Source organism: Coregonus lavaretus (assembly GCF_964263955.1).
Source record: "Coregonus lavaretus genome assembly, chromosome: 6".
Classification (NCBI taxonomy): Eukaryota; Metazoa; Chordata; class Actinopteri; order Salmoniformes; family Salmonidae; genus Coregonus; species Coregonus lavaretus.
Window position 1 is genome coordinate 63,442 of NC_139993.1, and position 13,678 is coordinate 77,119.

The 13,678-nt window shown below is 45.7% G+C and overlaps 1 protein-coding gene across 1 annotated transcript in view; it reads right to left on the reverse strand.

Annotated features, from left to right (window-relative positions):
- neurl1aa (neuralized E3 ubiquitin protein ligase 1Aa) overlaps nucleotides 1–13,678 on the reverse strand; it is a gene marked incomplete at its 3' end in the record, with an annotated part of 63,953 nt that overhangs the window by 40,568 nt on the left and 9,707 nt on the right. Inside the window, exon 2 of the mRNA XM_084164328.1 lies at nucleotides 2,582–2,847. Within this exon, the coding sequence (XP_084020454.1) occupies nucleotides 2,582–2,847 (266 nt within the window). The remainder of the gene's footprint in view (nucleotides 1–2,581; nucleotides 2,848–13,678) is intronic.

The following is a 13,678-nucleotide window of genomic DNA, read 5'->3' on the forward strand; positions in this document are numbered from 1 at the left end:
GTGGCCGGGGTAGGGGTAGCCAGGTGGAAAGCATGGCCAGCCGTAGCAAAATGCTTGTTGAAATTCTCGATTATCGTAGATTTATCGGTGGTGACAGTGTTTCCTAGCCTCAGTGCAGTGGGCAGCTGGGAGGAGGTGCTCTTATTCTCCATGGACTTTACAGTGTCCCAAAACTTTTTGGAGTTAGTGCTACAGGATGCACATTTCTGTTTGAAAAAGCTAGCCTTTGCTTTCCTAGGGCGTCCACAAACAGTGACAGAAATCACATTTAGATTATGGTAATTTTTATCAACAGAACATGCAACTCTAGGATGCAATGGCATGCGTCCTTCTTACAGAATTCCGATGCGCAATTTGAAGATAACTGCTACATTTACTTTTCCCCAGCCAACAACAGGAGTAATATAGATCCCAAATTCATACAACCAGAAGGCCTAAGCTACATCCCAAAACTGGTTTAAAGCCATGAGGCTCATACAACAGATCAAAACATTTTGCGTAAAATGTTGATAAACTATTATTTCTTCACATTATAAGCACAGCAATGCGCACAAGGCAGTAGACTACGTGTGATTCTTTGTTTCATAATGGAATTAGCGGGATAATACTGTTGTCAAACTGATAGAGATGAAAATATCTGTTAGAAATGTAGAAATAGGGGAGATCTAATATGCAACAACTAGCATGGGTTGCTAAGATCTAATATGCAACAACTAGCATGGGTTGCTAATATGACTAGGATTGTGCCTTCGGCTACTGGACAATGAAAGAAAGTTGAAAACCAATAGAACATGAGAGAAATAGGCTACTGGTTTCAATGGTATATGGAAGTCTTTATAAAATAATTGCCTGCACATTTGGTTAGATTTTGGCTAGGCTACTTTGAAGCCAGGTAAGACATGCCTCATAATATGTAGTAAAACGTTCAGGTTTCAAACAGTTAAGTATATGTTTTCAAAATGCATACTGCCTCCAGCTCATTGCAAAGTGGTGTGTGACACACTAAACCCTAGTTGCCTATGTACTTGAGTGGCGAATGGGAAGCGCAAATCAATTACCAGTTGAGAAATAAAAATAGTGGCTCCTTTTTATCGTGGCCATTGAAACGGTTTTTAACACAGCTGTTTGATGAGCTGTAGCAGCAGATACATCGACTGGTATTTCAATCAATGAATATGCTAAAATACATTTTCGCAATGGAATTTTTTTTCTTCTCCCGGTCAATTGGCCGGAGCCAATTTATCCTTTAAAAAATATATATATATCAGTTAACAGAAACTCTGAACTGTACCTAAATATTACTTATGTAAGACAAAAGCCTAAGTTGTCTTGAGTTTTAAGTTTACTTCAGAGCAGGGGTTTCCAAACTCTTTCACTCAGGCCCCCCTTCCAGCATTGTGGAACATCCTGCGCCACGTCTATTTCTATGGGCACAAGCACTGTTCATGACACAAACGATTCACTCCTCTCTTGTTGGCGGAGAGACAATATTACAGGTTTAAAGCTTATCTCCTGCAGTTCTATACATTTTGTCATGGGGTGAGGAGAGAATTTAGCAATTTTAAAGCTCATTTTCTTGCAATTCTATACATTTCCCCATGTCTAATGTGTATTCATGTGATATTTGAGTGACTCCAAAAAAAAGCTGGCTAAAAAAACATTAGTTGACATGGGCTAGTTGATTTTGACATTACTGACAAGTTATAAATAGCTCTCTAAGGTATGCAATGACTGACATGACAAGAGGAAAACTAATGACGCACTACCCAATTTGGAAATTGCACCTTGTGCATTCTACTACTAAAACTTTTAAGAGAGGGGGTGGACCCTGCCGACCACCTTGGGGGTCACTGTTTTACCAACAACCAGTAAAGCCACATCCACTTGCCCTGGCGCCATAAGCAGTGTTTACCCAGTGCATTGACTGTGTTGACATGCTGGCTTGCTAGGTGGAAACCTGCTAAGCCTATTTGGGCAGACACAGGAACAGGAGGGGGAAGTAGCATTAGACTGAAAGAAGGATTTACCTGGACAAGATTAAAAGCTAGAAGTGTGTGTGTGTGTTCGCATTACTACCCTGACTTGGTGTGTTTACATTATATATACTGTGTATACATCAGATACTGTACACATCAAAGCTAGTCTCACCTATTGTACAGATCCGTGTTAGTATCGCTCTCCATATCTTGGGTCATCATCTTTTGAGCCTTTTGTGTCAGCATCCCACCATGTATAGAACAACCTACAGAGTTCCCTACAACTGGATGTTCTGGTGCCTCTCTGGCAGTTCAACATGTTGATTGGGGACCTTGCTGAGGAATGGGATTGTTTTTCTTGAAAATGTGTATTATATTTTATTTGACATTGTATTTGACTTTATTTTGTAAATTGTGTATATGCAGGGCTGCCTTGTAAAAGAGACATTGGTCTCAATGGTGACTCCCTGTTAAAATAAAGGTATAATTAATCAAATAAAATGAATCTACCATTGTCAGAATACTATCATGGTATGTTGACACTTTGCATACTGTAAATAAACCTCCTTGGGTGTGGTGTTGTATCCATCTCCCTCTCTACATACCTTGATTCGGACCTGCTCATACAGCTCTATAGGTCTGTTGCTGAAGGTGATAGCGTTACAGAAGCTGGCCTGCCTCTTGACGGTCCTCTGGGCCAGGTCCATGGCGATCTGGGAGCCCTTGGTGTTAGGGTGGAAGAGCAGGGGACTGATGGCCAGGCCTCTCCTCTGGCCCCCGCCCCCAACACCACACTGCTGGATGGGCAGGCAGCGCTTGGGCTTGTGGTGGCATCGGTGGGTGGTGGAGGGGAACGGACCGCCCAGAGAGTCTGCTGGATAGACAGAGGGGTGACATTAGAATAATATTAGAATGCTTCTAATCCTTTATATGTTTTTGTGTTCTATGTTGTTATGCGTCTTGTAAGTACCATTTATCACCACACATGAAGTTCCCTACCAGGAAATATCTATAATTAAATCTAGATAGAGAATTTTGTGCATTAGTGCCTCACAAGGATCATCTGCATAGGAAAGCTTCAATAAGAGTGTGTGCCTGGGTCCTGGCTACTGATAATTAATAAGATGCAGAGTGAATGAATGTGTTTACCAATGACTCAGGGAGCAGGTGGCCATTCTAAAAATCTGTCCCCAGACACCTACTACACTACAGCAGCCAGCCATGCTCGCAAAGACAAACATCTCATTTCAATTTCATGGCTCCTTCAACTGTTCTGGCTATAATGTGAGGCCTATATCATGTCATGTGAATGGGATATTTGCCTGTTTCCCTGACAGAAAATAACAGCTTTTTGAATTGAATTGAATATAGATACTCTCATTAGAATGAGTCTAGTTCTTGCTCGGGTTTAGCTGAAGTGGATGATTGTCACATATTAGAACGTGGAAATTGCCCCATGATGCTGATCTAAGCTCAATGTTTTGTTTCTCCACTTTTATGGTTAAGGTTATGATTTAGGGAGGCTAAAGCTGATCCTAGATCTGTGCCTATGGGGACCTTCTATGGTTCCTAGGCCTCTTCCTATCAGATAACTAGTTCACCTCTTACTACAATCTGACTTGTTTGATTCACATAAACAGCAGTTGCTCAGTAATCATGTTGGTCCTCCAGCGAAAACCAAATGTCCATGCCGTTGTTTAACGTTTTACAACGTCTGAGTAGGAAATGACATTGTCCTCCCTGTTCATTGCTTTGTGCCTGACCACATTACCTTATGCACTTAGGACTGGCAAATGAAGTTAGTGGTTGATGTGCACCATCTCTGACCCAACATTATTATCCTTCTGTGAGTATTGATGCCAAGGCTGAGTCAGTGACCTCTATGTGGCATTGTCAGTCAGGATTAAGCTTCATTACCTGTACAATGTAGAATATAATACAATACTATTATATTATCCATGTTTATAGTATAAACCACGTGTAAATGGACTTTGAGTTTAAATGAATATTATTTATTGATATGAGGAAGGGGTGTCCAATAACCTCATATTGTCTTGGAAAATGCATACAGTTCATCATATGACTCATATAAACAAGTACAGGAAAGTACAAACTACATTATTTAATCTAGTAATGGAATCTAAATAGATATTCTAGTGCATCATTAGGAACTGCAATACTAGGAAAGTTCCAGTATAGTACAATATATCATATGACTCATATAAACGAACTCAGGGACGTACAAACTACATGAGTTGATTACTATCTAGAAATATAATGTAGATAGATAATCTAGTGCATCAGGAACAAACCATAGGATTTCACTTATATCTAGTACAACTACATCTGTTATAACACATCAGTAGGCTCTGCAACGGAAAGCTTCAGTATTATCATGACTATTAGGAATTAAATCTAGATAGAGAATTTAGTGCATTAGTGCCTCACTAGGATCATCTGCATAGGAAGGCTTCAATAAGAGTGTGTGCCTGGGTCCTGGCTACTGATAATTAATAAGATGCAGAGTGAATGAATGTGTTTACCAATGACTCAGGTGGTGGTTCTAAAACTCTGTCCCCAGACACCTACTACACTACAGCAGCCAGCCATGCTCGCAAAGACACACATCTCATTTCAATTTCATGGCTGCTTCAACTGTTCTGGCTATAATGTGAGGCCTACACTGAGTGTACAAAACATTAGGAACACCTCCATATTTTTTAATTTACCTTTATTTAACTAGGCAAGTCAGTTAAGAACAAATTCTTATTTACAATGACGACCTACACCGGGCCAATTGTGCGCCGCCCTATCGATCTCCCAATCACGGCCAGTTGTGATACAGCCTGGAATCAAACCAGGGGATCTGTAGTATCACCTCAAGCACTGAGATGCAGTGCCTTAGACAGCTGCGCCACTCAGGAGCCCTATCGAGTTGCATTCCCTTTTGCCCTCAGAACAGCCTCAATTCTTTGGGGCATGGACTCTATAAGGTGTCAAAAGTGTTCCACAGGGATGCTGGCCCATGTTGACTCCAATGCTTCCCACAGTTGTGTCAAGTTGGCTGGATGTCCTTTGGGAAGTGGACCATTCTTGATACATTTACATTTGAGTCATTTAGCAGATGCTCTTATCCAGAGTGACTTACAGGAGCAATTAGGGTTAAGTGCCTTGCTCAAGGGCACATCGACAGATTTTCACCTAGTCAGCTCAGGGATAAGAACCAGCGACCTTTCGGTTACTGGCACAACGCTCTTAACCACTAAGCTACCTGATACATACGGGAAACTGATGAGCATGAAAAACCCAGCAGGGTTGCAGTTCTTGACACAAACCTGTGTGCCTGGCACCTACTACCATACCCCGCTCAAAGGCACTTACATCTTTTGTCTTGCCCATTCACCCTCTGAATGGCACACATACACTGTCCATGTCTCAATTGTCTCAAGGCTAAAAAATCCTTCTTTAACCTGTCTCCTCCCCTTCATCTACACTGACTGAAGTGGATTTAACAAGTGACATCAATAAGATATCATAGCTTTCACCCCAACCAGAAGCCATGGATTACAGGAAACATCCGCACTGAGCTAAAGGGTAGAGCTGCCGCTTTCAAGGAGCGGGACTCTAACCCGGACGCTTATAAGAAATCCCGCTATGCCCTCCGACGAACCATCAAACAGGCAAAGAGTCAATACAGGACTAAGATTGAATCGTACTACACTGGCTCTGACGCTCGTCGGATGTGGCAGGGCTTGAAAACTATTACAGACTACAAAGGGAAGCACAGCCGCGAGCTGCCCAGTGACACAAGACTTCCAGACGAGCTAAACCACTTCTATGCTCGCTTCGAGGCAAGCAACACTGAAGCATGCATGAGAGCACCAGCTGTTCCGGATGACTATGTGATCACACTCTCCGTAGCCGATGTGAGTAAGACTTTTAAGCAGGTCAACATTCACAAGGCCGCAGGGCCAGACGGATTACCAGGACGTGTACTCCGAGCATGTGCTGACCAACTGGCAAGTGTCTTCACTGACATTTTCAACATGTCTGTCACGATCGCCAATGAAGTATGACCAAAGCGCAGCGTTGGGAGTGAACATGATGATTTTAATTTTGAAACACACGACAAAACAAAACACGATCCGTGACGTCCTCAGTTACACCGACTGAATAAAGAACAAAAACCCACAACCACAAGGTGAACACAGACATTTAAATATGGCTCCCAATCAGAGATAACGAGCCGACAGCTGACACTCGTTACCTCCGATTGGGAGTCACTGACCAAACATAGAACGCGAACACCTAGACACTACCCACAGTACACAACACACGGAAATCTACACACCCTGACTAAACACAAAAAGTCCTAGAACCAGAGTGTGACAGTACCCCCCCCCAAAGGCGCGGACTGCGACCGCGCCTAACTACAAGCAAACAGGGGAGGGCTGGGTGGGCATTCCTCCTCGGCGGCGGCTCCGGCTCCGGGCTTCCTCCCCACTTCCTCTCCAACCCCCCAAAGTACCCCTGGTCCTGCCTAGCCCCGCTGGCCGGAACCGGACTGACGACACGCGCCCCTGGCTTGGTGCGTGGATCCTGGCTGGACGGCTCTGGCGGATCCCGGCTGGACGGCTCTGGCGGATCCCGGCTGGACGGCTCTGGCGGATCCCGGCTGGACGGCTCTGGCGGATCCTGGCTGGACGGCTCTGGCGGATCCTGGCTGGACGGCTCTGGCGGATCCTGGCTGGAAGGCTCTGGCGGATCCCGGCTGGAAGGCTCTGGCGGATCCCGGCTGGACGGCTCTGGCGGATCCTGGCTGGACGGCTCTGGCGGATCCTGGCTGGACGGCTCTGGCGGATCCTGGCTGGACGGCTCTGGCGGATCCTGGCTGGACGGCTCATGGCTGGCTGACGGATCTGGCTGCTCATGGCTGGCTGACGGATCTGGCTGCTCATGGATGGCTGACGGATCTGGCTGCTCATGGCTGGCTGACGGATCTGGCTGCTCATGGCTGGCGGAAGGCTCTGGCTGATCCTGTCTGGCGGAAGGCTCTGGCTGATCCTGTCTGGCGGACGGCTCTGGCTGGACAGGGCTGACGACGCACCCCGTAGGCTCGGTGCGTTGAGCAGGGACAGGCCGGGCTGGGCTGGCGAAACGCACCACAGACTTGGTGCGGGGCGCAGGAACAGGCCGAGCTGGGCTGGCGACGCACCCCGTAGGCTTGGTGCGTTGAGCAGGGACAGACAGAACCGCACTGGGGACACACACCCCTGGCCCTACACGGGGATCAGGAACGGGCCGGACCGGACTGGAAACACCCCCCAGTACCTCTCGCCGTGCCTCCACACTTTCCATCCCCTTCGTACCCAGTGGCCCCCTTAAACTGGCGGCCATATCTGCCAACCTCTTGCACTCCTCCGGGCCGTACACCTTCTGCCCCGACGTCGTGAGCCCCCCCCTAAAAATTTTCTGGGGGTCTCTCCTCTCGGTGGACCAGGCCTCCATAGTCCTCTCCCAACCTTCGCTCTTCTGGCTCCACCACTCGTTATCCAACTGCTGCTTGGTCTCGTTGTGGTGGGTTTTTCTGTCACGATCGCCAATGAAGTATGACCAAAGCGCAGCGTTGGGAGTGAACATGATGATTTTAATTTTGAAACACACGACAAAACAAAACACGATCCGTGACGTCCTCAGTTACACCGACTGAATAAAGAACAAAAACCCACAACCACAAGGTGAACACAGACATTTAAATATGGCTCCCAATCAGAGATAACGAGCCGACAGCTGACACTCGTTACCTCCGATTGGGAGTCACTGACCAAACATAGAACGCGAACACCTAGACACTACCCACAGTACACAACACACGGAAATCTACACACCCTGACTAAACACAAAAAGTCCTAGAACCAGAGTGTGACAATGTCCCTGACTGAGTCTGTAATACCAACATGTTTCAAGCAGACCACCATAGTCCCCGTGCCCAAGGACTCTAAGATAACCTGCCTAAATGACTACCGACCTGTAGCACTGACGTCTGTAGCCATGAAGTGCTTCGAAAGGCTGGTCATGGCTCACATCAACAGCATTATCCCAGAAACCCTAGACCCACTCCAATTTGCATACCGCCCCAACAGATCCACAGATGATGCAATCTCTATTGCACTCCACACTGCCCTTTCCCACCTGGACAAGAGGAACACATACGTGAGAATGCTATTCATTGACTACAGCTCAGCATTCAACACCATAGTGCCCTCAAAGCTCATCACTAAGCTAAGGATCCTGGGACTAAACACCTCCCTCTGCAACTGGATCCTGGACTTCCTGACAGGCCGCCCCCAAGTGGTAAGGGTAGGTAACAACACATCTGCCACACTGATCCTCAACACGGGGGCCCCTCAGGGGTGCGTGCTCAGTCCCCTCCTGTATTCCCTGTTCACCCATGACTGCATGGCCAGGCACGACTCCAACACCATCATTAAGTTTGCCGACGACGCAACAGTGGTAGGCCTGATCACCGACAACGATGAGACAGCCTATAGGGAGGAGGTTAGAGACCTGGCCGTGTGGTGCCAGGACAACAACCTCTCCCTCAACGTGACCAAGACAAAGGAGATGATTGTGGACTACAGGAAAAAAAAGAGGACTGAGCACGCCCCCATTCTCATCGACGGGGCTGTAGTGGAACAGGTTGAGAGCTTCAAGTTCCTTGGTGTCCACATCACCAACGAACTATCATGGTCCAAACACACCAAGACAGTCGTGAAGAGGGCACGACAAAGCCTATTCCCCCTCAGGAGACTGAAAAGATTTTGCATGGGTCCTCAGAACCTCAAAAAATTCTACAGCTGCACCATCGAGAGCATCCTGACTGGTTGCATCACCGCCTGGTATGGCAACTGCTTGGCCTCCGACCGCAAGGCACTACAGAGGGTAGTGCATACGGCCCAGTACATCACTGGGGCCAAGCTTCCTGCCATCCAGGACCTCTATACCAGGCGGTGTCAGAGGAAAGCCCTCAAAATTGTCAAAGACTCCAGCCACCCTAGTCATAGACTGTTCTCTCTGCTACCGCACGGCAAGCGGTACCGGAGTGCCAAGTCTAGGTCCAAAAGACTTCTCAACAGCTTCTACCCCCAAGCCATAAGACTCCTGAACAGCTAATCATGGCTACCCAGACTATTTGCACTGCCCCCCCCACCCCATCCTTTTACGCTGCTGCTACTCTGTTAATTATTTATGCATAGTCACTTTAACTCTGCCCACATGTACATATTACTTCAACTACCTCAACTAGCCGGTGCCCCCGCACATTGACTCTGCACCGGCACCCCCCTGTATATATAGCCTCCCTACTGTTATTTTATTTTACTTCTGCTCTTTTTTTCTCAACACTTTTTTTGTTGTTGTTTAATTTTTACTTTTTTGTAAAAAATAAATGCACTGTTGGTTAAGGGCTGTAAGTAAGCATTTCACTGTAATGTCTGCACCTGTTGTATTCGGCGCATGTGGCCAATACAATTTGATTTGATTTGATTTGATTCACCTGTTCAGTCTATGTCATGGAAAGAGCAGGTGTTCCTAATGTTTTGTACATTCAGTGCATATCATGTCAGTGAATGGGACATTAGCCTGTTTTGTCCTTTCAATTAGCTAACTGTGTTTTGGTTCTATTCTATATTCAAATCAGGGCCTCTTGGTTGTCCTCACCTAATTGTATAAATCACAATAATCCAGCTCTTCTACTTTTTACCATTGCTAACCACAACAAAGGCTGCAACAGCAACTGAGGGTCTGAGAATCACTGATAAGGCCTGTATACAGCATTCTACACAACAGCTAGGCTACGTCCCAAATGGTACCCTATTCCCTACATAGTGCACTACTTTTAACCAGAGCCCTATAGGGCATGGTCAAAATGAGTGCGCTAAAAAGGGAATAGGGTGCCAATTGGGAGGGAAACACTACTTTATCAATAGATACACAGTGTTCAGCCTATGCAATCATGTGCTTTATAGTTTCTCCCCCAAAATGAGGACTCACTCAGGCCCCATAATCAAGTATCATGTCCTTTGTCTAAGCGTAGGGGCAAAGGGAAAGCATTCATTGAATGGGGCGCACATGGTCGCAGCAGATTGGACAGTGTGTGTGTGTACAGTATGTGTGTGTGTCAGGCCAGATTGAACTGAATGCATTAGCGACAACTAGCGAAAGGAGAGCCGCAGCTGTTGGTTGAAGGAAACAGGGGTTAAGTGTGAATTCACGTTCCTTAGCAACCCTCAGTCCCTGTGTCAAAGGCTAGATTTGCGGGACCGGCTCAGGCTCGATATGGACAGATGCTATTTGTTTGCTAGCAGACAACACATGAATGATATTTGCATTTTAGTGCTATGGTTTATCAGAAGAGCATTGTAGGCTACAGTAGGATCACTAATATTTCCAAACTCGTCTTGGCCTATCTGTCTGAAAGTCATTTTTTCATGAAGGATTACTCTGTTTTATGAGTAAATCAAATGCTTATTGAAAGGCTGTCTCTCAATGCTTTGGAGCTATACTTACAGATATAGGATCTTCATCTCCTTTTACACAAGCAGTTAGGAAGGCTAACTTTTTCAAACAGAAATTTGCATCCTGTAGCACTAACTCCAAAAAGTTTTGGGACACTGTAAAGTCCATGGAGAATAAGAGCACTTCCTCCCAGCTGCCCACTGCACTGAGGTTAGGAAACACTATCACCACCGATAAATCTACAATAATCGAGAATTTCAACAAGCATTTTGCTACAGCTGGCCATGCTTTCCACCTGGCTACCACTACCCCGGCCACCAGCTCTGCACCCTCCGCTGCAACTTGCCCATGCCCCACCCCCCGCTTCTCCTTCACACAAATTCAGACAGCTGATGTTCTGAAAGAGCTGCAAAATCTGGACCCCTACAAATCATCTGGGGCTAGACAATCTGTACCCTTTCTTTCTAAAACTAGCCGCCGAAATTGTCGCAACCCCTATTACTAGCCTGTTCAACCTCTCTTTCGTAACGTCTGAGATCCCCAGAGATTGGAAAGCTGCCGTGGTCATCCCCCTCTTCAAAGGGGGTGACACTCTAGATCCAAACTGTTACAGACCTATATCCATCCTGCCCTGCCTTTCGAAAGTTTTTGAAAGCCAAGTTAACAAACAGATCACCGACCATTTCGAATCCCACCGTACCTATTCCGCTATGCAATCCGGTTTCCGAGCTGGCCATGGGTGCACCTCAGCCACGCTCAAGGTCCTAAACGATATTATAACCGTGATCGATAATAGACAGTACTGTGCAGCCGTCTTCATCGACCTGGCCAAGGCTTTCGACTCTGTCAACCACCGCATTCTTATTGGCAGACTAAATAGCCTTGGTTTCTCAAATGACTGCCTCGCCTGGTTCACCAACTACTTCTCAGATAGAGATCAATGTGTCAAATCGGAGGGCCTGTTGTCTGGACCTATGGCAGTCTCTATGGGGGTGCCACAGGGTTCAATTCTTGGGCCGACTCTTTTCTCCGTGTATATCAATGATGTCGCTCTTGCTGCTGGTGACTCTCAGATCCACCTCTATGCAGACTACACCATTTTGTATACATCTGGCCTTCATTGAACACTGTGTTAACAAACCTCCAAACGAGCTTCAATGCCATACAACACTCCTTCAGTAGCCTCCAACTGCTATTAAACACTAGTAAAACTAAATGCATGCTCTTCAATCGAACGCTGCTGGCACCCACCCACCCGACTAGAATCACTACTCTCGACGGGTCTGACCTAGAGTATGTGGACAACTACAAATACCTAGGTGTCTGGTTAGACTGTAAACTCTCCTTCCAGACTCACATTAAGAATCTCCAATCCAAAGTTAAATCTAGAATCGGCTTCCTATTTCGCAACAAAGCCTCCTTCACTCATGCTGCCAAACATGCCCTCGTAAAACTGACTATCCTACCGATCCTTGACTTCGGCGATGTCATTTACAAAATAGCCTCCAACACTCTACTTAGCAAATTTGATGTAGTCTATCACATTGCCATCCGTTTTGTCACCAAAGCCCCATATACTACCCACCACTGTGACCTGTACGCTCTTGTTGGCTGGTCCTCACTACATATTCGTCGCCAAACCCACTGGCTCCAGGCCATCTATAAATCACTGATAGGCAAATCCCCGCCTTATCTTAGCTCATTGGTCACCATAGCAACACCCACCCGTAGTATGCGCTCCAGCAGGTATATCTCACTGGTCATCCTCAAAGCCAACACTTCCTTTGGCCGCCATTCCTTCCAGTTCTCTGCTGCCAATGACTGGAACGAATTGCAAAAATCTCTGAAGCTGGAGACTCTTATCTCCCTCACTAAATTTAAGCATCAGTTGTCAGAGCACCTTACCGATCACTGCACCTGTACACAGCCCATCTGAAATTAGCCCACCCAACTACCTCATCCCCATATTGTTATTTATTTTGCTCATTTGCACCCCAGTATCTCTATTTGCACATAATCTCTTGCACATCTATCATTCCAGTGTTAATCCTAATTGTAATTATTTTGCACTATAGCCTATTTATTGCCTTACCTCCATAACTTGCTACATTTGCACACACTGTATATATATATTTTCTGTTGTATTTTTGACTTTATGTTTTGTTTGACCCCATATGTAACTCTGTGTTGTTGTTTTTATCGCACTGCTTTGCTTTATCTTGGCCAGGTCGCAGTTGTAAATGAGAACTTGTTCTCAACTGGCTTACCTGGTTAAATAAAGGTGAAATAAATACAAAATAAAAAAAATGACCAGTTTCTAACGCAGGTTGAAGTTTATTGTCATGAGTCTTGTCCTGGAGGCAGAACTGAGCGATTTCCCTTTAGACAGCCCAGCGGTTAGCTTTTTGGTCTTAATTTAAAGTGGCACTCCAGTCTCCTTTTCACCTCATTTAACACCTGATTTACTTAACAAAAGGTACATCTCAATAGGTGGTCCAGTCCAGGTATGTCATGACATAGCACAAGTGGGGGGGGGGCTTCCCTCTTTTGTTCTCTATTGTTCCTCAAGCAAGGGGGGAGGCTGATGACATCACAGATTCCCATCAGACCAACTCCTCAAATGCCCTACTCCTTGAAGTTGTGTCTACATTTAGAGTTTAGTCATTTAGGAGAGTGCATCAAACAAACAAAAAATGTCATACTGGCCCCCCGTGGGAAATGAACCCACAATCCTGCCGTTGCAAGCACCATGCTCTACCAACTGAGCTACACGGGGCCTAAAAAACACTATTTTGCTCAGAAGTAATGTTTTTACCCTTTACTGTCTGTACTTTACTGTATTTATACTTGGGATATTGCTTTTCAACAGTAAAAGTTCAAACATAGCTGGAGGACATATTTAAGGTTAGGGTTAGGCATTAGGGGTAGCAGTGTGGTTAAGGTTTTATGACTTTATAGCTGTGCCAGCTAGTGACCACACTGCAAGATTCATGATGAAAAACGCTAACCTGCATTTCGCACTGCAGAAAATAATCCTGCAGCAACAGGAAATGTGAATTATTATGTGGATTATAATTAATGGATCTTTTTTTGTAGGGGTTGATAGATTTTACATTAGGGCAAATACAAGTCTTGACATTTTAAAGTGGAAATTACAAACTTTAGAAGTATTTTTAAATCTTGAA